General features: G+C 38.1%; 1 protein-coding gene across 2 annotated transcripts in view; it reads left to right on the top strand.

The window, feature by feature from the left end:
- The first annotated feature begins 145 nt into the window (after positions 1-145).
- Alkbh8 (alkB homolog 8, tRNA methyltransferase) overlaps positions 146-25,747 on the top strand; it is a 98,624-nt gene continuing 73,022 nt past the window's right edge. For both annotated transcript variants that reach the window (XM_032908693.1, XM_032908692.1), the window contains exons 1-7: positions 146-254; positions 2,843-2,978; positions 5,533-5,770; positions 6,913-7,044; positions 13,938-14,033; positions 15,254-15,358; positions 24,411-24,481. In XM_032908693.1, the coding sequence (XP_032764584.1) occupies positions 2,850-2,978; positions 5,533-5,770; positions 6,913-7,044; positions 13,938-14,033; positions 15,254-15,358; positions 24,411-24,481 (771 nt within the window). In that variant the 5' untranslated portion in view covers positions 146-254; positions 2,843-2,849. The remainder of the gene's footprint in view (positions 255-2,842; positions 2,979-5,532; positions 5,771-6,912; positions 7,045-13,937; positions 14,034-15,253; positions 15,359-24,410; positions 24,482-25,747) is intronic.

Here is a 25,747-nt window from a genome sequence, read left to right as displayed (position 1 = left end):
CCACAAAAAGCAGCCGAATTTTCTGTTTCACGCAACAGTTTACAGACACTTGGTGGAGAAAGGGTTAACAAAGAATCTGAGAGTCGGAGGGGTTTGTGGTAGCGCCGTGGGCTCATGGGAAATGTAGTACGATTGTCCGCAATATGGCGGCGATCAGGTGTGGGTGAGGGGTTGTGAGAGTACTTGCATCACTCGCTAGGCTGCATCCGGGAAGGCTGGCGATTTACAAAGCAACTAGAAGGTGGAAATTTCTGGTGAGAAGAAAGAAAAGTGTACGCCACCGATTGGGGGATGGGAGTATGGAGGATCGCAAACCATGGCTTACTTCTTTCAGCTCCCTGTCTGCTCTTCCTTGACCAGCATGGGCCGACTCAGACCGCGAATGGTGCAGTTTTTGGGCCGGGGATTTGAGGGTGTTGGGAGCCCTGGTAGGATCTAGTGTCCTTATGTTTGGCATATGATGGGTACCCAGCCGTGTCTGTGTTAGCAGGCATAGTAGTCGGGGACTGGCCCTTGCCTTTAGTCGTTTATCAGCCAGCAACAATTCTGTGAAGCACGGATTTGCAAGGGACTCTTGACCCACATCTGTGTCTCCTTATATTCTTTCTTGATCGGTCCTTCTGCTTCTGGAGTGGAATAGTCACCCTGTGGTTTTGATCGATTTCCTTTTAACGTTTGTCTCCAGCTATATGTCAGGTACCCAAGACTGTAGATGGGAGTCTTTCTAACTCCAACACATGCAGGTAATTGGGGTTAACACTCGGTGAGTTATCGCTGAAGATGGCTGCCAAAATTAGAGAAATTTAGTAGCTAAAATGGCAAATTCTACTTTGGTTTATTTAAATATATACATTCAATGAGTCACTACTTTATATCACATCCTGTTTAAGTGCTGTGTGCTACTTGGTGAATAATACAGACAAAATCACTGCTTCATATGCTTAACTTCTATTCACTTCTAGAAGAAGATAAACAATGAGTGTAAGAAAAAAAATAGATGTGCAATTCAGAAATGGGTAATTTTTTCCTAAGTTTTAATGTTTAAACTTTTCTCTCTTTTTAATAGATAATGTAATTTGGATAACTTATAAATTCAAAAGATGTGTGTGGCCTGCATGTGTATCTGTATACCACTTGTATGCCTGGTGTTCAAGGAGATCAGTAGAAGTAATGAGATCTCCTGGAACTGGAGTTGTGAATTGTTTGAGCTATGATTTGGGTGCTAGGACTTGAACCCAGGTCCTCTGGAAGAGCAACTAGTACTTATAACTACTGAGTCATCTCTCTAGCCACAGCTCTACTTTCTAACTCAGACATGGACATAGTACAACTGATACTTGTTGGTACTATCCGACAAGATGTATTGAGAGTTTACTAGTAATAGAGCCATTCTGTCTCTGTTCTCTTCTTATGAACAGAAAATTTGCTCAGACTGGAGGTAATTGAACAACTGCATGGCTAGTATTCTATTTAATAGTGACCTTACTCCTGTGAGATATCTGGTGCATCCAAACAGCTGTACACTATCTGGATCCCTCTCTTCTTCACATCTGAGTAATCACTAAGGCTTATTGATCCTGTGGGAACTTTGCTTTCATCCTTGTCCCTTCCTTTCCTTTCCTTTTAGGCCTGCAGTGGAAACTAGGTCAACATTTCTGCCTGCTACAGGTGGATTATTGCAGGTTTTCTCATTACACACTGTCCTACCATGATTTACAACAAACCTACATTACTGACTGTACCTCCTAACATGTGCTATGTATGTTAAGAAACTACACTTATGCCATTTTCTACTGTCCTTAAAGTACAACTACTAGAGTTTCGACTGTGCCCTAGTTGTTTTGAAATGTGGTTTTATTGTTTGTTTTATTTGTTAGCTTTGAAATATGCAGCTTTATTCCAGATGGTCCGTAAACATTTGCTACTCAAAAAATTTTATGCCAACTGGACATGATGGTGCACATTTATATTCCCAGCATACAAAGGCTGAGGCAGGATTAACATTATGAATCTGAGATCAGCTATCGCTACATAGTGAGAAACTGAGCATATACTGGACATGTGGACACTTCAGAGGTAGAGGGCAGGACTATCAGAAATGCAAGGTCATCCTCTGCCTTGTCACAATTTGGAGGCCAGCCTGGGATATACATGGGACTGTCTTTCAAAACAGAACAATAAAAAGATGGGGGGGGAGACCCCTTAAATTATGTCTGTATTTCACTATTGTTGGATATTATAATTTTTCCTTTTTTGTTATTGTCTTACTGAGTACCTACTTTAAAAAATGACTTTGTTGTTCTGGTCCTTTTAATTTGAAGTCTTAAAGACTTTTTCAGTAACATTGTTTTTGTGTTTTGGTCTCTAGTTATGCCACAAAAAACAGCAATACTAGTGGCAGTTGATTATATGGAGAAATGTCATAATTTTTCATTGTTTGGTATGTGATTGTTTTGCTCATCTCACTTACAAGTTCCCACAAAGCCATGTGCCATGTTATACTTGTATGATTAGAGCCCTGAGGTTATCATAGGCATATATGCTCACCTAATTAACATTCACTGATTCTTTCCATATGTTTCCTGGCCACATACTATATGCTGGCATTGCTACTTTCCCATAGTTTACATCATGATGGAGAACTTAATCTAACAGATGACTTGTTATGAATTGTGTTAAGTTCTGAAGTATTTTTACATTTTTATTGTTTTCCATTTTCTAGATTTTTGAAAGGAAACTAAGGCTTTTTACATAACAGAGAAAAGTGTATGAACTATAGGATTGTATGAATAATAACTGTTCAAGACTTTTAAGACGTACTTTTTATACATTTTCTTTATAGTATTACTATGAATATCAATCATGAAGGTGTTTTGAAACTCACTAAAATGGAGAAGAAGTTCTTAAGGAAACAGAGTAAAGCCAGACATGTGTTGCTGAAACATGAAGGCATCCAGGCAGTCTCTTATCCCACTCAGGTGACCTTATATTGTTGTTATCATTTGAATGTCGCTGTGTCAATATATTAATGCATATGGGTTTTTTGTCTCTTTTTCCATTAACTAATTTATTTACTTTATACTATAGTCACAGCTCTCCCCTTTTTGCACAGTACCATCATCGCATCCCCCTTCCTCTCTTGGAAAAGGAGAGGCCCCACCATGTGTACCAACCCACTCAGGCACATCAAGTTGCAGTAGGACTAGGTACCTCTGTCTAGTTCTCTGCCACCAAGGGCAGACAAGGCAGGATAGCTAGGGGAAAGGGATCTAAGTACAGGCAACAGAGTCAGAGACAGCTCTGGCTCCAATTTTTAAGAGATCCACATGAAGATCAAGGTTCACATCAGCTACCTATGTGTAGGGGGCCTACATCTATCCCGTACATGGTGTTCAGTCTCTGGGAGTCCCCATGTGCCTAGGTTAGTTGACTCTGTAGATCTTCTTGTGGTGTTTTTGCCTCTTAATCCTTTCCTTCACTCTTCCATAAGATTCCCCGAGTTCAACCTAATGTTAGGCAACGGATCCCTGAATCTGTTTCCATTAGCTGCTGGATGAAGCCTATGTGCAGATAATTATAGTAGGCTTTTGTTTGCAAGCATAGCAGAGTATCATTTATAGGGTCAACAGTTAGCTTTCTACCATTGGTATTATGTTAATATTAAGTATAGCTCAAAGCTATAAATTGTTCAGTGATGTGTTGCGCCCATATTAAATATACATTGTGGCAAGATATTTCAGTTTTCCATTTATGTAGTAGCCCAGTCTTATGTGGTAGTTTGAATTCCTTTTGCTAATGGAAGTTGAACTACAGCAGTGGTTTTCAATCTGTGGCTTATAACCATTGGAAAACAAACATTTCTGATGGTCTTAGGAACCCCTAACCATAAATTTATTTTCCTTGCTACTTAATTCATATAATTTTGGTATGGAACAGTGTCTCATTTCCTGATACCATCAGAAGTGTGTGTATTTTAGTGGTTGTGACCCACAGGTTGAGAACTACTGAGAACTACTGCAAACTGTGTGTTGCAGGTACATATTAGTAATAATATTGTATAGTTCTTTATAGTTGATAGAACAAATTCAACATTCATTATTATTTTTAGGTTTTTTTTAAAGTTTATGTGAGCTAGATGGGAAAACTATCTTGAGAGGTTAATTTCCTTTATTATAAATCAGTGTTGAATAGAAACTTGAAGGCAGATCTTTTATAGCCTAATATAATCTTTCTTCTTTTCTTCTCTTTCCTATGTTACAAAGTATTTAGATTATGTAATAGAAAATATTTTCATTAGTCCTTATTTATAAAACCTTTCACTGTCTGCTGGCAGTAATTAAGTGAGATGATATGAACTACTGTAAGGTTTTTTTGGACTTTAAATTACAGCTCAATTTAACTCCTCACTTTTCTCCTTATTTGGATATGAGGATTAATTTTGACCTGGGCTTTATTTCTAGCTGGGCATAGTATAGCATTTCTAAATCTTTTGGACGCTCAGGAGTAAATCTACTTGTTTTTTATTTATTAATGAAATGACTAATGGGTTCTAAGTAGCTTCTGATCACTGGAGACACGAATGTATGATTGCATAAGTCAACTTAGCTATGCTTTTTTTCTGGGAAAGTAAGTTGAGTTGAGTACTATATTCATTACTCTTAATATAATGTACTTAATATAATATACTGAATATACTCTTAAGATAGGAGGATTCCCTCTTTCACTCCAAATCCCTTGACTAGAGCTTAGTAGTCTTCAAGGTGACAGAAAGTAGTCTTGCAACTTACAAAGGAGAAAAAATTACTTGAAATTTGATTGAATTATTTTTGACTGAATTAATTTCCTTGAGCAGAAATCTTTTCATGTTTTATGAACCTGGAATTAATCTTTTGATTCAATTTCTTTGCTTTATCTTTTTGGTAAACATGGCATAGTGGTTATATTCATAGCACGAGTCCCAGAAGACTAACAGCAATAGTATTTAAACCTAGCTCCTTAGTCACTCACTGAACTGTTGGTGAGTAGTTTCCTGTTCTATACTGTGGGGCTCATATTATACAAATAAGTTTACTCTGTTTTAAAGATTATGTTAAATGTGATTAAATGGGTAAAGGAATGTAAGACATTGATTCTCTGGCAAAAAGTATCAAGATGACTGCTGGCTGCATGCTTCTCTCTATATTCTTTCCTTTCTTTTATTTTGCTAAAATTTGGATTTCTGAACAATAGGAATTTATCTTTTAACTTATTTCTAGTTGTGAAGAAGTGAATATATCAACAATACAAGTATTTAGAAATAAATGTTTATAGCATAGGAATACTTTCCCCCCAAATGTTTAGTAAGTTTACTTGTGTACTAAATTTACTTGTGTACTTTGTATGAAGCTAACAGACCAAATAACACTTTTTATATACAAAAAAATAAACTATTTTTAATACTCTATTCTAAAATAATGTAATTTTATCTTAGTTTCAAATAAATAGGTTATATCTATTATATATCCTTTGCTTATTACTTTTTTTTTTTTTAAGAGCCTGGTTATTGCCAATGGTGGTCTGGGTAATGGTGTGAGTAGGAAACAACTGCTTTTGACTTTAGAGAAATGTGGACCTGTGGAAGCCCTCCTCATGCCACCTAATAAGCCATATGCATTTGTAATATTCCAAACTATTGAAGAATCCAAGAAAGCCTATTCTACTCTCAATGGAAAAGAAATCATTGATGATTTGGGGCAGAAGATCTTTCTGTACTTGAATTTTGTTGAAAAAGGTACCTTGAAGTTAGCTTCTTTCAACTTACTTTTTTTGTGTGAATTTTCTTCTTGCAGAGTTTCTCTCAGTTATTCTTTGTGTTTGGGAGGTGTGTGCTGATGTGCATGATCATGGTGTGCCTCTGGAGGTCAAAGGTTAATGTGGGAAAAGAAGAGTTCTTATTCACTGCTAGTGAGAATATGGACAACAACTTAAAGTGGAATTTCCATATGATCCACTTTTTCTGCTCCTGGGTATATACCCAAAAGTTTTAATGTTTACTTTTCTGTTAGCTAAGAATGTTGAACATTCAGAGATTTTTAGTTGTTTCTATTTCTTATTTTGAGGTTTGTCTGCTTTATTCATTTGCCTATGAACAACGACAACAACAACAACAAAAAACTACCAACAAAAACTTCCCTTTGAATTTCTTTCTTTTGCATACAGAAAAGCTGATTTTTGGACATTGATCTTGTACTCTGTTATTTGTTGAAAGTGTTTATTGGGTCTAAGTATTTTGTGGTGGAGTGTTTGTAAACACAAATATAGATAACTTGACGTCTTTCTTGGGGTATACCTCTTTTATTTCTTCTTTCTGTTCAAGCTAAGACTTTAAGCACTGTATTGAATCAGAGTAGAGAGAAGATACCATTGTATTATTACTGTCTGATATTTAGAGGAAATAATTCTCTGTATATAGGTTTGCTGGATATATAGCCTTTATTATGCTGGGGTATAGTACTTTCTAGTTTCAGCAAACCTTTTATCATGAAGAGGTATCATAAAGCCTTCTACATTGTATGAAATGATCATCTGGTTTCTGTTCTCCTTTTGTACTGTCTTATACCTGACTTTTTTTTATAACAATGTATACAATAAGTATTATGAAAACTTTATTCTTCACTGGTGTTTAGGAAGGGATTCAATTATGTATAAAGAAAAGACTTGGGTAGCATTCGTTGCTGAAGAGAGCGTAACATGCAGTGTGACTGATTTGATCTTTTTTTTTTTTTTTTTTTTTTTGCATTTTGTGGGGACCATTTAACAATCTTACTTCTGAAATGACAATTAAGAGCCTTTCAGACTATGCTTCTGGGGCAGAATTCTTGGTATAGGGGAGTACAGGTTTTGCATGAAACTATTATTTTGTTTTTTCTGTAGCACAATGGAAAAAATTGGGACTTCAAGCCTTACCTCCAGGCCTTTTGGTGGTAGAAGAAATTATTTCTTCTGAGGAGGAGAAAATGCTTTTGGAAAGTGTTAATTGGACAGAAGATACAGGCAATCAGCATTGTAAGTAAAAATCTATGGTCCATAAATTAGATTTCTGTAAAGTATCCTGTTTCTGCTCTTGCTTTTGTTATACACTATAGGTTTACTGACATTCTACTATTTCCTCAAGATCACTGGAAACAGCTTGGACTTAGTAATAGGCAAGCTTACTGAGAATGATTAAGTAGAGTGTTATGTATAACATTTGTAAAAGCAACCAGTTCTAAATTCCAGTCTTTTATAAAGCCTAGAGGAATAGCTTTTATCAGCTCTTCCACTGTTCTTTTTTTTCTTTTATTTAATTGCATTTTTAATTTACATTTTAAGTGTTATCTGATTTCCTGGTTTCCCCACCAGAAACCCGCAACCTCCACCCCTGCTTCTATGCCAGTGGTCCCTCACCCACCCACCCACTCTATCACACCTCCTCACTCTAACATTCCCTTACACTGGGGCATGAGCCTTGTCAGGACCAGGGGCCTCTCCTCCCATTGATGCCCTGCAAGGCATCCATATTCATATAGAAAATATACCATATATATGTATATGTATATATATGTATATATATATGCATATATATGTATATGTATCCATATAGGGCTGGAGAGATGGCTCAGTGGTTAAGAGCTGACTGCTGCTTCCAGAGGTCCTGAGTTCAATCCCAGCAACCACATGGTGGCTCACGGCCATCTGTAATGGGATCTGATGTGGTACATTTTCTATATCCTTTCTTCTGTTGAAGGGCATCTGGGTTCTTTCTGGCAATAATAATTAAGGCTGCTGTGAACATAGTGGAGCAGGTGTCCTTGTTATATGTTAGAGCATCTTTTGGGTATATGCCCAGGAGTGGTATAGCTGGGTCCTCAGGTAGTGCAGTGTTCAATTTAATGAGGAACCTCCAGACTGATTTCCAGAATGGTTGTACCAACTTGCAATCCCACCAACAATGGAGGAGTGTTCCTCTTTCTCCACATCCTCGCCAGCATCTGTCACCTGAGATTTTGATCTTAGCCATTCTGAGAAGTGTAAGGTGGAATTTCAGGGTTGTTTTGACTTGCATTTCCCTGATGAGTAAGGATGTTAATATGTCTTTAGGTGCTTCTCTGCCATTCAATATTCCTCAGCTGACAATTCTTTGTTTAGCTCTGTATCCCATTTCTTTTTTTTTTTTTTTTTTTTTTTTTTTTTTTTTTTTTTTTTTTTTTTAAGACTTTATTACAGATGGTTGTGAGCCACCATGTGGTTGCTGGGATTTGAACTCAGGACCTCTGGAAGAGCAGTCAGTGCTCTTAACCACTGAACCATCTCTCCCAGCACCTCTGTATCCCATTTCTTAAAATGGTTATTTGATTCTCTGGAGTCTAACTTCTTGAGTTCTTTGTATATATTGGGTATTATCCCTCTATAAGATGTAGGATCATTAAAGATCTTTTCCAAATCTGTTGGTTGCTGTTTTGTCCTAATGACAGAGTCCTTTGCCTTATAGAAAATTTGCAATTTCATGAGATCTGATTTGTTGATTCTTGATCTTAGAGCATACGCCATTGGTGTTTTGTTCAGGAAATTTTTTCCAGTGCCCATGTGTTCCAGATGCTACCCTAGTTTTTCTTCTATTAGTTTGAGTGTGTCTGGTTTGATGTGGAGGTCCTTGATCCACTTGGACTTAAGCTTTGTACAGGGTGATAAGCATGGATCGATCTGCATTCTTCTACATGGTGACCTCTAGTTGAACCAGCACCATTTGTTGAAAATGCTATTTTTTTTTCCATTGTATGCTTTTAGCTCCTTTGTCAAAGATCAAGTGACCATATGTGTGTAGGTTCATTCTTGGGTCTTCAATTCTATTTCATTTATCTACTTGCCTGTCTAGCAGTACCGTACAGTTTTTATCACAGCTTGAGGTCAGAGATGGTGATTCCCCCAAAAGTTCTTTTATTGTTGAAGACAGTTTTCACTATCCTGGGTTTTTGTTATTCCAAATGAATTTGCAAATTGCTCTTTCTAACTCTGTGAAGAATTGGCTTGGGATTTTGATGGGGTAATCTGTAGATTGCTTTGGGCAAGATGGCCATTTTTACAAAATTAATCCTGCCAATCCATGAGCATGGGAGATCTTTCCATCTTCGGAGTTCTTCTTTGATTTCTTTCTTCAGAGACTTGAAGTTCTTATCATACAGATCTTTCACTGGCTTGGTTAGAGTCACCTCAAGATATTTTATATTATTTGTAATTTTTGTGTAGGGTATCATTTCCCTAATTTCATTGTCAACCTGTATCCTTTGAGTAGAGAAAGGCTACTGATTTGTTTGAGTTAATTTTATGTCCAGCCACTTTGCTAAAGTTGTTTATCAGGTTTAGGAGTTCTCTGGTGGAGTTTTGGAGGTCACTTAAATACACTATCCTATCATTTGCAAATAGTGATAGCTTGACTTCTTTTCCAATTCGTATACCGTTGACCTCTTTTTGTTGTTTAATTGCTCTGGCTAAGACTTCAAGTACTAAATTGAATAGGTAGGCAAAGAGTGGGCAGACTTGTCTAGTCCCTGATTTTAGTGGGATTGCTTCAAGTTTCTCTCCATTTAGTTTGATGTTGGCTATTGGTTTGCTGTATTTTGCTTTTACTATGTTTAGGTATGAGCTTGATTTCCTGATCTTTCCAAGACATTTATCATGAAGAGATGTTGAATTTTGTCAAATGCTTTTTCAGTATCTAATGAAATGATTATGTGTCTTTTCCCTTTGAGGTTGTTTATATAGTGCATTATATTGATGGATTTCCGTATATTGAATCATCCCTGCATCCCTGGGATGAACCCTACTTGATCATGATGGTTGATTGTTTAGATATGTTCTTGGATTGGGTTTGTAAGAATCTTCTTGAGTACTTTGGCATTGATATTCATAAGGCAAATTAGTCTGAAGTTCTCTTTCTTTTTTGGGTCTTTGTGTGGTTTAGGTATAAGTGTAATTGTGGCTTCATAGAAGGAATTGGGTAGTGTTCCTTCTGTTTCTATTTGTGAAATAGTTTGGAGAGTATTGGTATTAGGTCTCTATGAAGGTCTGATAGAATTCAGCAGTAAACACATCTGGTCCTGGGCTTTTTTGATTGGGAATCTTTTAATGACTGCTTCTATTTCTTTAGGAATTATGGGACTGTTTAGATGGTTTATCTGATCCTGATTTAACTTTGGTACCTGATTTCTGTCTAGAAAATTGTTCATTTCATCCAGATTTTCCAGTCTTGTTGAGTAGAGGCTTTTGTAGTAGTATCTGATGATGTTTTGACTTTCCTCAATCTCTGTTTTTATGTCTCCTTTTTCACTTCTGATTTGTTAATTTGGATGCTGTCTCTATGCCCTCTGGTTAGTCTGTCAAAGGGTTTATCTATCTTGTTGATTTTCTCAAAGAACAAGTTCCTGGTTTTGTTGATTCCTTGTATAGTTCTTTTTGTTTCTACTTGGTTGATTTCAGCCCTGAATTTGATTATTTCTTGCCATCTACTCCCTTGGATGTATTTGCTTCTTTTTGTTCTAAAGGTGTGCTGTTAAGCTGCTAGTGTATGCTCTCTCCAGTTTCATTTTGGAGGTACCCAGAGCTAAGGGTTTTCTTCTTAGCACTGCTTTCATTGTGTCCCGTAAGTTTGGGTATGTTGTGCCTTCATTTTCATTATATTCTAAAAAGTCTTTAATTTCTGTCTTTACTTCTTCCTTGACCAAGTCATCATTGAGTAGATCTTTGTTCAGCTTCCATGTGTATATGGGCTTTCTGTCGTTTTTTGTTGTAATTGAAGACCAGTCTTAGTCCATGGTGATCAGATAGGATACATGGGATTTTATCTATCATCTTGTATCTGTTGAGGCCTGTTTTGATCGATTATATGTTCAGTTTTGGAGAAGGTACTATGAGGTACTGAGAAGAAGGTATATTCTTTTGTTTTAGGATCAAATGTTCTATAAATATCTGTTAAATCCACTTGGTTAGTTCACTGTGTCTCTGTTTAGTTTCTGTTTCCATGATCTGTCCATTCATGTGAATGTGGTGTTGAAGTCACACACTATTATTATGTGAGGTACAATGTGTGCTTTGAGTTTGAGTAAAGTTTATTTTTTGAATCCAGGTGCCCTTGCAATTGGAGTATACTTATTCAGAATTGAGAGTTCATCTTGGTGAATTTTTACCTTTGATAGGTATGAAGTGTCCTGCCTTATCTTTTTTGATAACTTTTGGTTTTAAATCAATTTTATTTGATTAGAATGGCTATTCCAGCTTGTTTCTTCTGCCATTTGCTTGGAAGTTTTTTTTTACATTCCTTTTACTCTTGAATAAGTGTCTGTCTTTGTCACTAAAGAGTGTTTTCTATCTGTAGTTAAATTCTGGGTCCTCTTTATGTGTTCAGTCTGTTAGTCTTTGTCTTGTTATAGGGGAGTTGAGTCCACTTATGTTGAGAGATATTAGGAACCATTGATTGTTGTTTCCTATTATTTTTGCTGTTAGTGGTGGAATTATGCTTGTGTGTCTCTCCTTTTGGTTTTGTTGCAAGGAGATTACTTTCTAGCTTTTTCTAGGGTGTTGTTTCCCTACTTGTGTTGGAGTTTTCCATCTATTATCCTTTGTAGGGCTCGATTTGTGGAAAGATATTATGTAAATTTGGTTTTGTCGTGGAATATCTTGGTTTCTCCATCTATATTGAGAGTTTTGCTGAATATAGTGGCCTGTGCTGTCATTTGTGTTCTCTTAGGGTCTCTATGACATCTGCCCAGGATCTTCTAGCTTCCATATTTTGAGAATATGAGAATATGAGAACATTCTCCATGTTGAGAAGTCTTGTGTAATTCTGATACGTCTCCCTTCATATGTTACTTGACCTTTTTCCCTTACTGCTTTTAATATTCTTTCTTTGTTTTGTATATTTGGTGTTTTGACTATTATGTGAAAGGAGGAATTTCTTTTCTGATCCAATGTGTTTGGAGTTCTGTAGGCTTCTTTCTTGTAAGTTGATTGCTATCTCTTTCTTTAGATTAAGTAAGTTTTCTTCCAAAATTTTGTTGAAGATATTTACTGGCCCTATAAGTTGGGAATCTTCATTTTCTTCTATACCTATTACTTTTAGGTTTTGTCTTCTCATTGTGTCCTTGAATTCCTGGATGTTTTGGGTTAGGAACTTTTTGCTTTTTGCAATTCCTTTGACGGTTGTATCAATGTTTTCTATGGTATCTTCTGCCCCTGAGATTCTTTCTTCTATCTCTTGTATTCTGTTGGTGATGCTTGCATCTGTGACTCCTAATCTCTTTCCTAGGTTTTTTATCTCCAGGGTTTTCTCCCTTTGTAATTTCTTTATTGTTTCTATTTCCATTTTTAGAACCTGATGGTTTTATTCAATTCCTTCACCTGTTTTGTTGTGTTTTCCTGTAAATCTTTAAGGGATTTTAGTGTGTCCTTTTCTACATGTTTTCCTGTATTTCTTTAAGGGAGATATTTATGTTATTCTTAAAGTCCTCTAACATCATCTTGAGTTTTGATTTTAAATCAGAATTTTGCTTTTCCAATCTGTTTTGGTATCCTGGACTTGATGTGGTGGGAGAACTGGGTTCTGAAGATGCCAAGTGGCCTTGGTGTCTATTGCTTATGGTCTTTTACTTGCTTCTCATCATATGGTTATCTCTGGTGTTAGCTGGTCTTGCTGTCTTTGACAGTGGCTTGATCCTCCTGTAAATCTGTTTCTCAACACTCCTGGGAGTCCAGCTCTGTCATGACTGGATCAGAGCACTGTGGGATCATGGCAGAAAACTGTGGCACAGGGTCAAATCTGGGTGTATACAGAAACCTGAAGGATCCTGTCCCAGACTACTCCTCAGCCCTTTGGTCAGAGGGCTCCAGGTGGGTCCCTTGAAGCAGAAGTGGTGGTCTCACCCATGCTCCTAGCAGTCATTGGAGATCAGTTCTCTCCCAGCATTATCCAGGCCCAGAGGGCTGTGGTACAGGGTCTATGCCAGCCTCAGACCCCTTCTACTGTTTGAAATCTTCTATAGTCATTGTCTTAGAGCAGCAGGTTGTTCTTAGTGACAAGTTCTTGAGGATATTGGCCAGGGTATCAGAAATAATAGGCCATAACATTCAGGTCAGCAGTTTTTACAGAAGTATGTTTTATGATAAACAAGTTTATTAAAAAGTACAGCATCTTATATATACAGTTTATAGGGGGAAATGGAACAAAGCCAGGAGAAAGTTAATCAACAAATGTTGCACAAAAGGACACAGGGTATTTAATATGTGCCACAGTCCAAGTAAGTATTCAGTGTCCCTGGGGCTGATAACTACTATCAGTTATCAAAGGTTCCTAGAAACGGAAACCTTGACTTTTTTTTTTTTTTTTTTTTTTCGGAGCTGGGGACCCAACCCAGGGCCTTGCGCGCCAGGCAGGCAAGCGCTCTACCACTGAGCTAAATCCCCAACCCCGAAACCTTGACTCTTTAAAGGCCCTGGCCCAGTCCTCAGACTGGACCATGCCAGGTCTGCCATAGAGCAAGGATACAGAGTAAGTGTTCCTTTTCTCCTTTTATCATGGCCTTGGAGAAAGCCATAGACTGGCCTGGCTCCCAACAGCTCCTTTCTGCCCTGAGGAATCCTCTATGTTCTCAGTAGTACAGGATATCCTATAAGTATAAAGCTGCTATGAGAGCTGCTCTGCCTCTTTCCAGATCATTAGAAATCCTATGAGTGGCAGTATATATACACACTTCTGTCCCATTAATAGGTAAAACTCTTGTTTTTAACACAACAAAACAAAATGGCTCATGCTATTCAAATAATTTAGTAACTAACAGAAATTGCTATTACCTATGACTCCTTATAATGTTAAGTGAAATATGAAAAGTTGCTGTTATTTTTTATCAAAGAGTTTATTTTTTCTACAGTTCAAAGGTCCTTAAAACACAGAAGAGTAAAACATTTTGGTTATGAATTTCACTATGAGAACAACACTGTGGATAAAGATAAGCCCTTACCTGGGGGTAAGTACATATTAATACACAGTTATTGCTGGTTTGGAAAGAAAGATGTGATATATTAGAAGTTTATTTTAGTTGAGGTTCATGTCATCTACTGGTGAACTTTTGAGATAACTGGTTAAATTTAGGACATTTTAATTTTTTAAGTGGCTGGTTTTTAGATATTCTTAAAAATTGTCTATATAAATTGATTATCTAAATTATACTGGCAGTAATCATGTATTAGACCCCATTTTATTTATTTGTTTATTTATTTATCTATTTGTGTGTGTGTGTGTGTGTGTGTGTGTGTGTGTGTGTGTGTGTGTGTGTGTTTGTACAAGTATCTTTGAGAAGGGACAGTCTTCAGTACTGTTCTTCTGAAGCTGTTGAAACTATTTTGAGACAGGTATCACTGGCCTTGAACTCACTAAGCAGACCAGTGTGGTTGGCCAGTGAACCTTAGTGATCTGCCTGTTTCTGCCTAGATTTTACAGGGTTATGTTACCATGCCCAGCTTTTTCTCTGTGTTATCTAATAGTTCCTTTGTGGGTTGAATCATCTCTCCAATCCTACATATATTTTTTATGATCTTCATCATATTTAAGTCTTTCAAACATGGTAAAATCACATTTATGGCCTCATAAAAGTTTCACTTGGAAACATGATTTTTTTAAATAGTAAAAATTTAAAATCTTTGAGGTAAATGGAATATTTTAAAAACTTTACGAAGTATTCAATTTAATTTCTAACATAACAGGTTAAGCCTCCCTAATCTGAAAATCCAAAATTCAAATTTCTCCAAAATATAAAGGTGTTTGAGAGCTGACATGATGCTACCAGTAGAAAGTGTCCATAATTAAACTCATGTGATGAATCAGTCAAGACACATGAAAAATAAGACATAAAATTACTGCCAGTCTGAGGTGTAAGTTATATATAAAATATTATTAAATGTGGATAAGGGCAATGCAATGTAATGAAGTTTTATTATTTTAAAGTATCATCATTATTATTAGTAAAATTACTATTGTGCTTTTCACTTGATGGAATCTATGGTGTAATAATTTTAATGGAGTCTTACAGTCTGTTTAACTCATTTTGCCTGTGAATTTATCATTTTTATTTGTTTTGACTCCAACACTAAAAACTTTGGTCACTATCATTGTATTACTGTCTTTTTATTCTTGGTTAAACATGTAGATATTTAAGTGTGTTTTGCTTCTTTTGGTTACTGACTTTAGGTCTTCCTGAGATTTGCAGTAGCATTTTGGAGAAGTTGTTGAAAGAAGGTTATATTAAACATAAGCCAGACCAGTTGACCATAAATCAGTATGAGCCTGGGCATGGTAGGTGTTTCTTTTTAAAAACTTTTTTTTCCTTTTTAGATCATTTATTTTCTTTTATGTGGGTGAGTTTTTTTTTAACCTGTATTCACATCTGTGAGTCCCATGTGTCCTTAGTGCCCTTAGAGATCAGAAGAGAGCATCAAGTACTGTGGAACTGGAGTTATAGATAGTGTGAGCTGCTGTGTAGATCATCTGATACAACAGCTAGTGCTCCTTTTTTTTTTTTTTTTCAGTAATTTTTTCTTTTTTTACTTTATATCCCTATTGCAGTGTCCTCTCTGCTCTCCTTCCAGTCCTACCCTTAGACATTGCCCTTATCCCCTTCTCTTGTCCTCAGAGAAAGAGAAGGCCCTGCTTAGGTATAACCCAATGCTGGGACCCATAGCCCCAGCAGGACTAAGCACATCCTGCTGAGGCCCAACCAGGCAGTCCAGGTAAGGGAAGGGGTATTGTTGCCCTGTCTCTAGTCTCAGTTGCTTCTTCTTTAAAATGCTAATTGTGTATTTTAGAATGAAAAAGTTTATAAAATTTTTTAAGATCAAAAATTAAAATTCAGTAATTTTTGTTTTACTTCAAACTCACTTCTAGGCTGCTCCGCTCATATTTGTTGTCTGTATTGCTGCTAATTGCTGTTGCAGTCTGTACCTCCATCCCTTGAGGAGCCTCCATTATAAAACATAATTGAATAAGCATATACTAATGATTTTGGTTTTTGCTTGTTTTTGTTTTTCTGTCAACATGTTAAAGATAGAGTTGGTAGCTTGGGGAAAAAAATGTCAAGTGGAAACTTGTAATCCACAGAAAAGAAGGCAGCTAACTGGGTGCATGATCTCTCTCATTTTCTGTTTTAAAATCGGGAAGACAGCTCTAGGAGTATAGTGCCAGTGAAAGGTATAGATAGGTTTCCTGCATTTTTATCTGATATTTTTAGTAGTTAAATAATATTTTTGGGAGGGGGGTTTTATTATTTTTATTTTTCTTATTGTGGTGCTGAGCATTAAACTTTGATCTAATATCAGCTAGTCATAGGCCTTGTGACTGAGCTCCATTGCCACCCCTTAAGGCTGCGTCTTATTGTTTAGCTAGATTGATTCAGACTTGAGCTGCTTCTGTTCCATCTCCCCCAGTGTCAGCATTGCAGGTGTGTGCTGCCATGCACATACTGTAAGTATTTCAACTGCATATATTCCTGTCTATAATCCTTTAAGAGGACGTATATATTTTCTTTGTACTATTTCTTTGTGTTGCAGTTCCCTTAACAAGGGCTGCTCATTAACCAGAAGTTGTGCCTTAATTATTGATACACTTAGTCCTTACATATATCCTCTGCTCTCCAAGTCCTTGACAATCCCAGTGCTTAAAGGAAGAGAGAGAAAAAGATAGAGGGATAGAGATAGAGAGACAGAGAGAGACAGAGATAAAGAGAGACAGAGAGAGGGAGAGAGAGAGAAATAGAGACAGAGAGAGACAGAGGAAGAGACACAGAGAAAGAGACAGATAGAGTCAGAGAGAGAGAGAGAGACAGAGACAGAGAGATAGAGAGAGGCAGGGAGAGAGAGACAGAGAGACACTAATATTTGTCTACCACACTGTCCTTTTATGCTGTGAATGGTCCTATTTAAAAAGTGATTCTTGAACGTGGATTTTATAGTCAAGAATCAGTGTCATTAATGTTGAGATATTTTGTTTCAGATTTAGTTTAAATTTGTTGAGTCATATTTACTATGTTTCCTTTTAACAAAATTATAGTAACTTTTTTTTCTCCATCTTTTTTAAATTGGGTATTTCTTATTTACATTTCAATTGTTATTACCTTTCCTGGTTTCCAGGCCAACATCCCCCTAACCCCAACCCCTCCCCTTCTATATGGGTGTTTCCCTTCCCATCCTCCCCCCATTATTGCCATCCCCCAATAATCCTGTTCACTGGGGGTTCAGTCTTGGCAGGACCAAGGGCTTCCCCTTCCACTGGTGCCCTTACTAGGCTATTCATTGCTACCTATGCAGTTGGAGCCCAGCGTCAGTCCATGTATAGTCTTTGGGTAGTGGCCTAGTCCCTGGAAGCTCTGATTGGTTGGCATTGTTGTTCATAATTGGTCTCAAGCCCCTTCAAGCACTTTCAGTCCTTTCTCTGAATCCTTCAACGGGAGTCCCGTTCTCAGTTCATTGTTTTGCTGCTGGCATTCGCCTATATATTTGCTGTATTCTGGCTCTGTCTCTCTGGAGAGATCTACATCCGGTTCCTGTCAGCCTGCACTTCTTTGCTTCATCCATCTTATCTACTTTGGTAGCTGTATATGTATGGGTCACATGTGGGTCAGGCCCTGAATGGGTGTTCTTTCAGTCTCTGTTCTAAACCTTGCCTCCCTATCCCATCCCATCCCAAGGGTATTCTTGTTACCCTTTTAAAGAAGGAGTGAAGCATCCGCATTTTGGTCAGCCTTCTTGAGTTTCATGTGTTCTGTGCATTTAGGGTAATTCGAGCATTTGGGCTAATATCCAGGTATCAATGAGTATGTACCATGTGTGTTTTTCTGTGATTGGGTTACCTCACTCAGGATGATATTTTCCAGTTCCATCCATTTGCCTATGAATTTCTTTCTTTTTTTTTTTTTAATTAACTTGAGTATTTCTTATTTACATTTCGAGTGTTATTCCCTTTCCCGGTTTCCGGGCAAACATCCCCCCAATCCCTCCCCCTCCCCTTCTTGATGGGTGTTCCCCTCCCCATCCTCCCCCCTTTGCCGCCCCCCCCAACAATCTAGTTCACTGGGGGTTCAGTCTTAGCAGGACCCAGGGCTTCCCTTCCACTGGTGCTCTTACTAGGATATTCATTGCTACCTATGAGGTCAGAGTCCAGGGTCAGTCCATGTATAGTCTTTAGGTAGTGGCTTAGTCCTGGAAGCTCTGGTTGCTTGGCATTGTTGTACATATGGGGTCTCGAGCCCCTTCAAGCTCTTCCAGTTCTTTCTCTGATTCCTTCAACGGGGTCCTATTCTCAATTCAGTGGTTTTCTGCTGGCATACGCCTCTGTGTTTGCTGTATTCTGGCTGTGTCTCTCGGGAGAGATCTACATCCGGCTCTTCTCGGCCTGCACTTCTTTGCTTCATCCATCTTGTCTAATTGGATGGCTGTATATGCATGGGCCACATGTGGGGCAGGCTCTGAATGGGTGTTCCCTCTGTGTCTGTTTTAATCTTTGCCTCCCTATTCCCAGCCAAGGGTATTCTTGTTCCCCTTTTAAAGAAGGAGTGAAGCATTCACATTTTGATCATCCGTCTTGAGTTTCATTTGTTCTAGGCATCTAGGGTAATTCAAGCATTTGGGCTAATAGCCACTTATCAATGAGTGCATACCATGTGTGTTTTTCTGTGATTGGGTTACCTCACTCAGGATGATATTTTCCAGTTCCAACCATTTGCCTACGAATTTCATAAAGTCATTAGTTTTGATAGCTGAGTAATATTCCATTGTGTAGATGTACCATATTTTCTGTATCCATTCCTCTGTTGAAGGGCATCTGGGTTCTTTCCAGCTTCTGGCTATTATAAATAAGGCTGTGATGAACATAGTGGAGCATGTGTCTTTTTTACATGTTGGGGCATCTTTTGGGTATATGCCCAAGAGAGTTATAGCTGGGTCCTCAGGAAGTTCAATGTCCAATTTTCTGAGGAACCTCCAGACTGATTTCCAGAATGGTTGTACCAGTCTGAAATCCCACCAACAATGGAGGAGTGTTCCTCTTTCTCCACATCCTCGCCAGCATCTGCTGTCACCTGAGTTTTCGATCTTAGCCATTCTCACTGGTGTGAGGTGAAATCTCAGGGTTGTTTTGATTTGCATTTCCCTTATGACTAAAGATGTTGAACATTTCTTTAGGTGTTTCTCAGCCATTCGACATTCCTCAACTGTGAATTCTTTGTTTAGCTCTGAACCCCATTTTTTAAATAGGGTTATTTGTCTCCCTGCACTCTAACTTCTTGAATTCTTTGTATATTTTGGATATAAGGCCTCTATCTGTTGTAGGATTGGTAAAGATCTTTTCCCAATCTGTTGGTTGCCATTTTGCCCTAACAACAGTGTCCTTTGCCTTACAGAAGCTTTGTAGTTTTATGAGATCCCATTTGTCGATTCTTGATCTTAGAGCATAAGCCATTGTTGTTTTGTTCAGGAAGTTTTCTCCAGTGGGCATGGGTTCTAGATTCTTCCCCACTTTTTCTTCTATTAGTTTGAGTGTATCTGGTTTGATGTGGAGGTCCTTGATCCACTTGGACTTAAGCTTTGTACAGGGTGATAAGCATGGATTGATCTGCATTCTTTTACATGCTGACCGCCAGTTGAACCAGCACCATTTGCTGAAAATGCTATCTTTTTTTCCATTGGATGGTTTTGGCTCCTTTGTCAAAAATCAAGTGCCCATAGGTATGTGGGTTCATTTCTGGGTCTTCAATTCTATTCCACTGGTCTATCTGCCTTTCTCTGTATCAATACCATGCAGTTTTTATCACCATTGCTCTGTAATACTGCTTGAGTTCAGGGATAGTGATTCACCCGGAAGTCCTTTTATTGTTGAGGATAGTTTTACCTATCCTGGATTTTTTGTTATTCCAGATGAATTTGCAAATTGTTCTGTCTAACTCTATGAAGAATTAGATTGGAATTTTGATGGGGATTGCCTTGACTCTGTAGATCGCTTTTGGTAGAATGGCCATTTTTACTATATTAATCCTGTCAATCCATGAGCATGGGAGATCTTTCCATCTTCTGAGGACTTCTTCAATTTCTTTCTTCAGAGTCTTGAAGTTCTTATTGTACAAATCTTTTACTTGCTTGTTTAAAGTCACACCGAGGTACTTTATATTATTTGGGTCTATTATGAAGGGTGTCATTTCCCTAATTTCTTTCTCGGCTTGTTTCTCTTTTGTGTAGAGGAAGGCTACTGATTTATTTGAGTTAATTTTATACCCAGCCATTTTGCTGAAGGTGTTTATCAGGTTTAATAGTTCTCTGGTGGAACTTTTGGGATCACTTAAGTATGCAATCATATCGTCTGCAAATAGTGATATTTTGACTTCATCCTTTCCAATCTGTATCCCTTTGATCTCCTTTGGTTGTCTGATTGCTCTGGCTAGAACTTCAAGAACTATATTGAATAGGTAGGGAGAGAGTGGGCAGCCTTGTCTAGTCCCTGATTTTAGTGGGATTGCTTTATGTTTCTCTCCATTTAGTTTAATATTAGCTACTGGTTTGCTGTATATGGTTTTTACTATGTTTAGGTATGGGCCTTGAATTCCTATTCTTTCCAGGACTTTTATCATGAAGGGGTGTTGAATTTTGTCAAATGCTTTCTCAGTATCTAATGAAATGATCATGTGGTTTTTATCTTTCAGTTTGTTTATATAGTGGAGTATCTTGATGGTTTTCCGTATATTAAACATCCCTGCATCCCTTGAATGAAACCTACTTGATCATGATGAATGATTGTTTTGATGTTCTCTTGGATTTGGTTTGGGAGCATTTTATTTAGCATCTTCGCATCGATATTCATAAGGGAAATTGGTCTGAAGTTCTCTTTGTTGGGTCTTTGTGTGGTTTAGATATAAGAGTAATTGTGGCTTCATAGAAGGAATTCGGTAGTGTTCCATCTTTTCCAGTTTTGTGGACTAGTTTGGATAGTATTGGTATGTGGTCTTCTATGAAGGTGTGATAGAATTCTGCACTGAACCCATCTGGACCTGGGCTCATTTTGGTTGAGAGACTTTTAATGACTGCTTCTATTTCTTTAGGAGTAATGGGGTTGTTTAAATGATTTACCTGTTCCTGATTTAACGTACGTACCTGTCTAGGAAATTGTCCATTTCCTCCAGATTTTCAAGTTTCGTTGAATATAGGCTTTTATAGTAGGATCTGATGATTTTTTGAATTATCCCTGATTCTGTTGTTATGTCTCCCTTTTCATGTATGATTTTGTTAATTTGGATACATTCTCTGTGTCCTCTGGTTAGTCTGGCTAAGGGTTTATCTATCTTGTTTGTTTCTCAAAGAACCAGCTTTTGGTTCTGTTCATTCTTTGTATAGTCCGTTTTGTTTCTACTTGGTTGATTTCAGCTCTGAATTTGATTATTTCCTGCCTTCTACTCCTCCTGGGTGTGTTTGCTTCCTTTTGTTCTAGAGCTTTTAGGTGTGCTGTCAAGCTGCTGATATATGCTCTCTCCAGTTTCTTTCTACAGGCACTCAGAGCTATGAGTTTTCCTCTTAGCACAGCTTTCATTGTGTCCCGTAAGTTTGGGTATGTTGTACCTTCATTTTCATTAAATTCTAAAAAGTCTTTAATTTCTTTATTTCTTCCTTGACCAGGTTATCATTGAGTAGAGCATTGTTCAACTTCCATGTATATGTGGGCATTCTTCCCTTATTGTTATTGAAGACCAGCTTTAGGCCATGGTGGTCTGATAGCACACATGGGATTATTTCTATCTTTCTGTACCTGTTGAGGCCCGTTTTTTGACCAATTATATGGTCAATTTTGGAGAAAATACCATGAGGTGGTGAGAGGAAGGTATATCCTTTGGTTTTAGGATAGAATGTTCTATAAATATCTGTTAAGTCCATTTGGCTCATGACTTCTCTTTGTCTATGTCTCTGTTTAATTTCTGTTTCCATGATCTGTTCATTGATGAGAGTGGGGTGTTGAAATCTCCTACTATTATTGTGTGAGGTGCAATGTATGCTTTGAGCTTTAGTAAGGTTTCTTTTATGTATGTAGATGTCCTTGTATTTGGAGCATAGATATTTATGATTGAGAGTTCATCTTGGTTGACTTTTCCTTTAATGAATATGAAGTGTCCTTCCTTATCTTTTTTGATGACTTTTGGTTGAAAATTGATTTTGTTCGATATTAGAATGGCTTCTCCAGCTTGCTTTTTCAGACAATTTGCTTGGAAAATTGTTTTCCAGGTTTTACTCTGAGGTAGTGTCTGTCTTTGTCTCTGAGGTGTGTTTCCTGTTGAAAACAAAATGTTGGGTCCTCATTTGCATATCCAGTTTGTTAATCTGTGTCTTTTTGTTGAGGGATTTGAGTCCATTGATATTGAGAGATGTTATGGAGTAGTGATTGTTGCTTCTTTGTTATGTTGCAAAACGATTAGTTTCTTGCTTTTTCTAGGGTGTAGCTTGCGTCCTCATGTTGGGTTTTGCCATTTATTATCCTTTGTAGCGCTGGGTTTGTACAAAGATATTGTGTAAATTTGCTTTGTCATGGAATATCTTGGTTTCTCCATCTATGTTAATTGAGAGTTTTGCTGGCTACAGTAACCTGGGCTGGCATTTGTGTTCTCTTAGGGTCTGTATGACATCTGTCCAGGATCTTCTGGCTTTCATAGTCTCTGGTGAGAAATCTGGTGTAATTCTGACAGGTCTGCCTTTACATGTTACTTGACCTTTTTCCCTTACTGCTTTTAATATTTTTTCTTTTTTTTTTTCTGTTTTTTGTTTTGACTATTATGTGACAGGAGGAGTTACTTTTCTTGTCCAATCTATTTGGAGTTCTTTAGGCTTCTTGTATGTTTATGATCATTTTTTTCTTCAGACTAGTTCTATGATTTTCTCGAAGATATTTACTGGTTCTTTGATTTGGGATTCTTCACTCTTTTCTATACCTATTATCTGTAGGTTTGATCTTCTCATTCTGTCCTACATTTCCTGTGTGTTTTGGGCTAGTAGCTTTTTCCGTTTTACATTATCTTTGACAGTTGTGTTGATGATTTCTATGGAATCTTCTGCTGCTGAAATTCTCTCTACTATCTCTTGTATTCTATCTCTTCTATCTCTTGAAATTCTGTTGGTGATGCTTGTATGTACAGCTCCTTGTCTCTTCCTTTGGTTTTCTATATCTAGGGTTGTCTCCTTTTGAGCCTTCTTCATTGCTTCTATTTCCATTTTTAATTCTTTCACCTGTTTGATTGTGTTTTCCTGTAATTTTTTCAGGGATTTTTGTGTTTCCTCTCTATACGCTTCCGCTTGTTTATTTGTGTTTTCCTGCCTTTATGTAAGGGAGTTCTTTATGTCTTTCTTGAAGTCTTCCATCATCATGATCAAATGTGATTTTAAATCTAGATCTTTCTTTTCTGGTTGTTTGGATATTCAGTGTTTGCTTTGGTGGGAAAATTGGGCTCTGATGATGCCATGTAGTCTTGGTTTCTGTTGCTTGGGTTCCTGTGCTTGCTTCTAGCCATCAGGTTTTCTCTGGTGTTTCCTTGTTCTACTATTTCTGACAGTGGTTCGACTGTCCTATAGGCCTGTGTGTTAGGAGTGCTGTAGACCTGTTTTCCTCTTTTTTTTTTCAGCCAGTTATGGAAACAGAGTGTTCTGCTTTCAGGCATGTAGTCATTCCTGTCTACTGGTCTTCAGCTGTTCCTGTGGGCCTGTGTCCTGAGTCCACCAGGCAGGTCACTTGGAGCAGAAAACTTGGTCTTACGTCTGGTCTCGGCCCTCATGTCGCTCCTCGGAGCTGGGTTTCAGCTCTCCATGAGGGCAGCACCCAGAAGTGCGTGCCCTGCCTTTTCTCGGATCCCTGTGCACAAGGAGCCCAGGGGGTCCAGATGGCATTAGGTGTTTTCCTCTAGAATCAGAAATGTGGGTAGAGAGTAGTCTCCTCTGGCTTCCCAGGTGTGTCTGCTCCTCTGAAGGTCTCCCACACGATTTGGGAGCAGAGAGCTGTTTGACCGGGTCCCTTCAGATCAGGGTGCAGTCTGGACCTCAGCGTTCCTGCAGCTTGAGTGGCCCTATCTTCCTGTTCCCAGAGGCCCTATACAGTTTCCTCTTGGGCCAGGGATGTGGGCAAGGGTGGGCAGTACTGGCAGTCTCTGTGCACTGCTATCTCAGGAGTGCCCATCTGTCTCGGTGATGTGCTCTCTCTTCCACGGGGTTTGGGAGCAGGGATATAGTGACTTTTTAAGAATCAAACAACTTTTTCACTGTACTTACCTGTGTCTAGATGTGCCCAGTCTAAATCTGCATCAGACAATAAAGTGATATCATGTTTTCTATCTCAGGAATTCCTGCCCATATTGACTCGCATTCTGCTTTTGAACATGAGATCGTTTCCCTCAGTTTGGGGTCAGCGGTAAGTGCATTGTGAAGGTTTTTTTTTTTTTTTTTTTTTTTATCAGCATTTAGTATATTTTTACCTTGCATATTTTCTCGCCTTCACCCTTGTGGGAGTATAATATAATTGTGGAAAATAAATTAATTTTTTAAAAAAATAGAACAGGCATTATTAGCACTTGAACTAGTTCTAGAGTAGGAAGTTTTTACATCCTCTCTTTTTAAATGTTTTAAGATTTATCTTATAGCTCATTAGATACTATTAAAAATCTATACATTTATGTATACATTTCACATTAACAGGTGAAATCCAGAATTTCTCTAGTGCAGTTTGGCCACCTTTTGACCTATCTTTGCATCCTTGCCACCTGGTGGCAAAAAATAATAGCTGCAGGAAGTTGGATAATGATAGAACTAAAGTTCACATACCTGGGAATTCTATTATTTATTCCTGCTTTTTAGGCTTGGTCTCTTTGTCTTTGAGCTCCTGCTGTTGACCAGAGTGGCCTTGAACTTACAAAGACCTATCTGCCTTTGCTTCCTGATGAACACTGGAATAAAGGCATGTCATGTGCCACCACATCTACTCACATGGTGGATCTTTTTACTTAAGTACCTTGAGTCAGACCTTTTAGAGACTTAAGCAGACGATCATTTCTGCCCTTCTAGGTAAAAGAGAGGCCCATATTATTCAGCGCTTAGTTTCTGTAGTTGGACTTTGCTTGAGCTGCTAACCATGTAGAACCATGATTTAAACTGGTGAATGTAAGCCACTCAAGGTACAGTATGAATGACTGCTCTGACAGCCTGGTTCAGCTCCTTGGGACATGTAACTTGTCAGTCAGCCCCCAACCCCATAGTACTACAATGGCCTTAGTGCCCATTTGCAGCTCCTGGAGATACAGGCAGCCAATCTATGCCTTACACAAAAAGAGCACAAGATCTGGCCACAAAATCTGATCAATCCCTGGGTTTTTCCCATTATCAGGACACAGAATACCACCTCCCTTCCACCACCCCCAGTCCCTGAACTTGCCCTAAGGTCAGGCCACAGAATATCAGCAGTACCTAAGCATGCCCTAAAATCAGTTTACAGAATCCCAGCAATCCCAGGCCTCCCTGTAAAGATCTCCCAAAATTTACAAACCCTATATAAAATCTGCCTCCAGCTCAGTTCTTTGCTGCTTCCTTCCTGAGCAGAGGTAATCACTATTCTGTGTCTTTCTCAATATCTTGTGTGAAGTTTGTTGTGGGTTATGAGTTTGTGGTATTCTTAACCTCTCAA

Source organism: Rattus rattus, chromosome 7, assembly GCF_011064425.1.
Source record: "Rattus rattus isolate New Zealand chromosome 7, Rrattus_CSIRO_v1, whole genome shotgun sequence".
Classification (NCBI taxonomy): domain Eukaryota; kingdom Metazoa; phylum Chordata; class Mammalia; order Rodentia; family Muridae; genus Rattus; species Rattus rattus.
The sequence above is the reverse complement of the archived record's forward strand: the minus strand, read 5'-3'. Positions and strand labels throughout refer to the sequence as shown.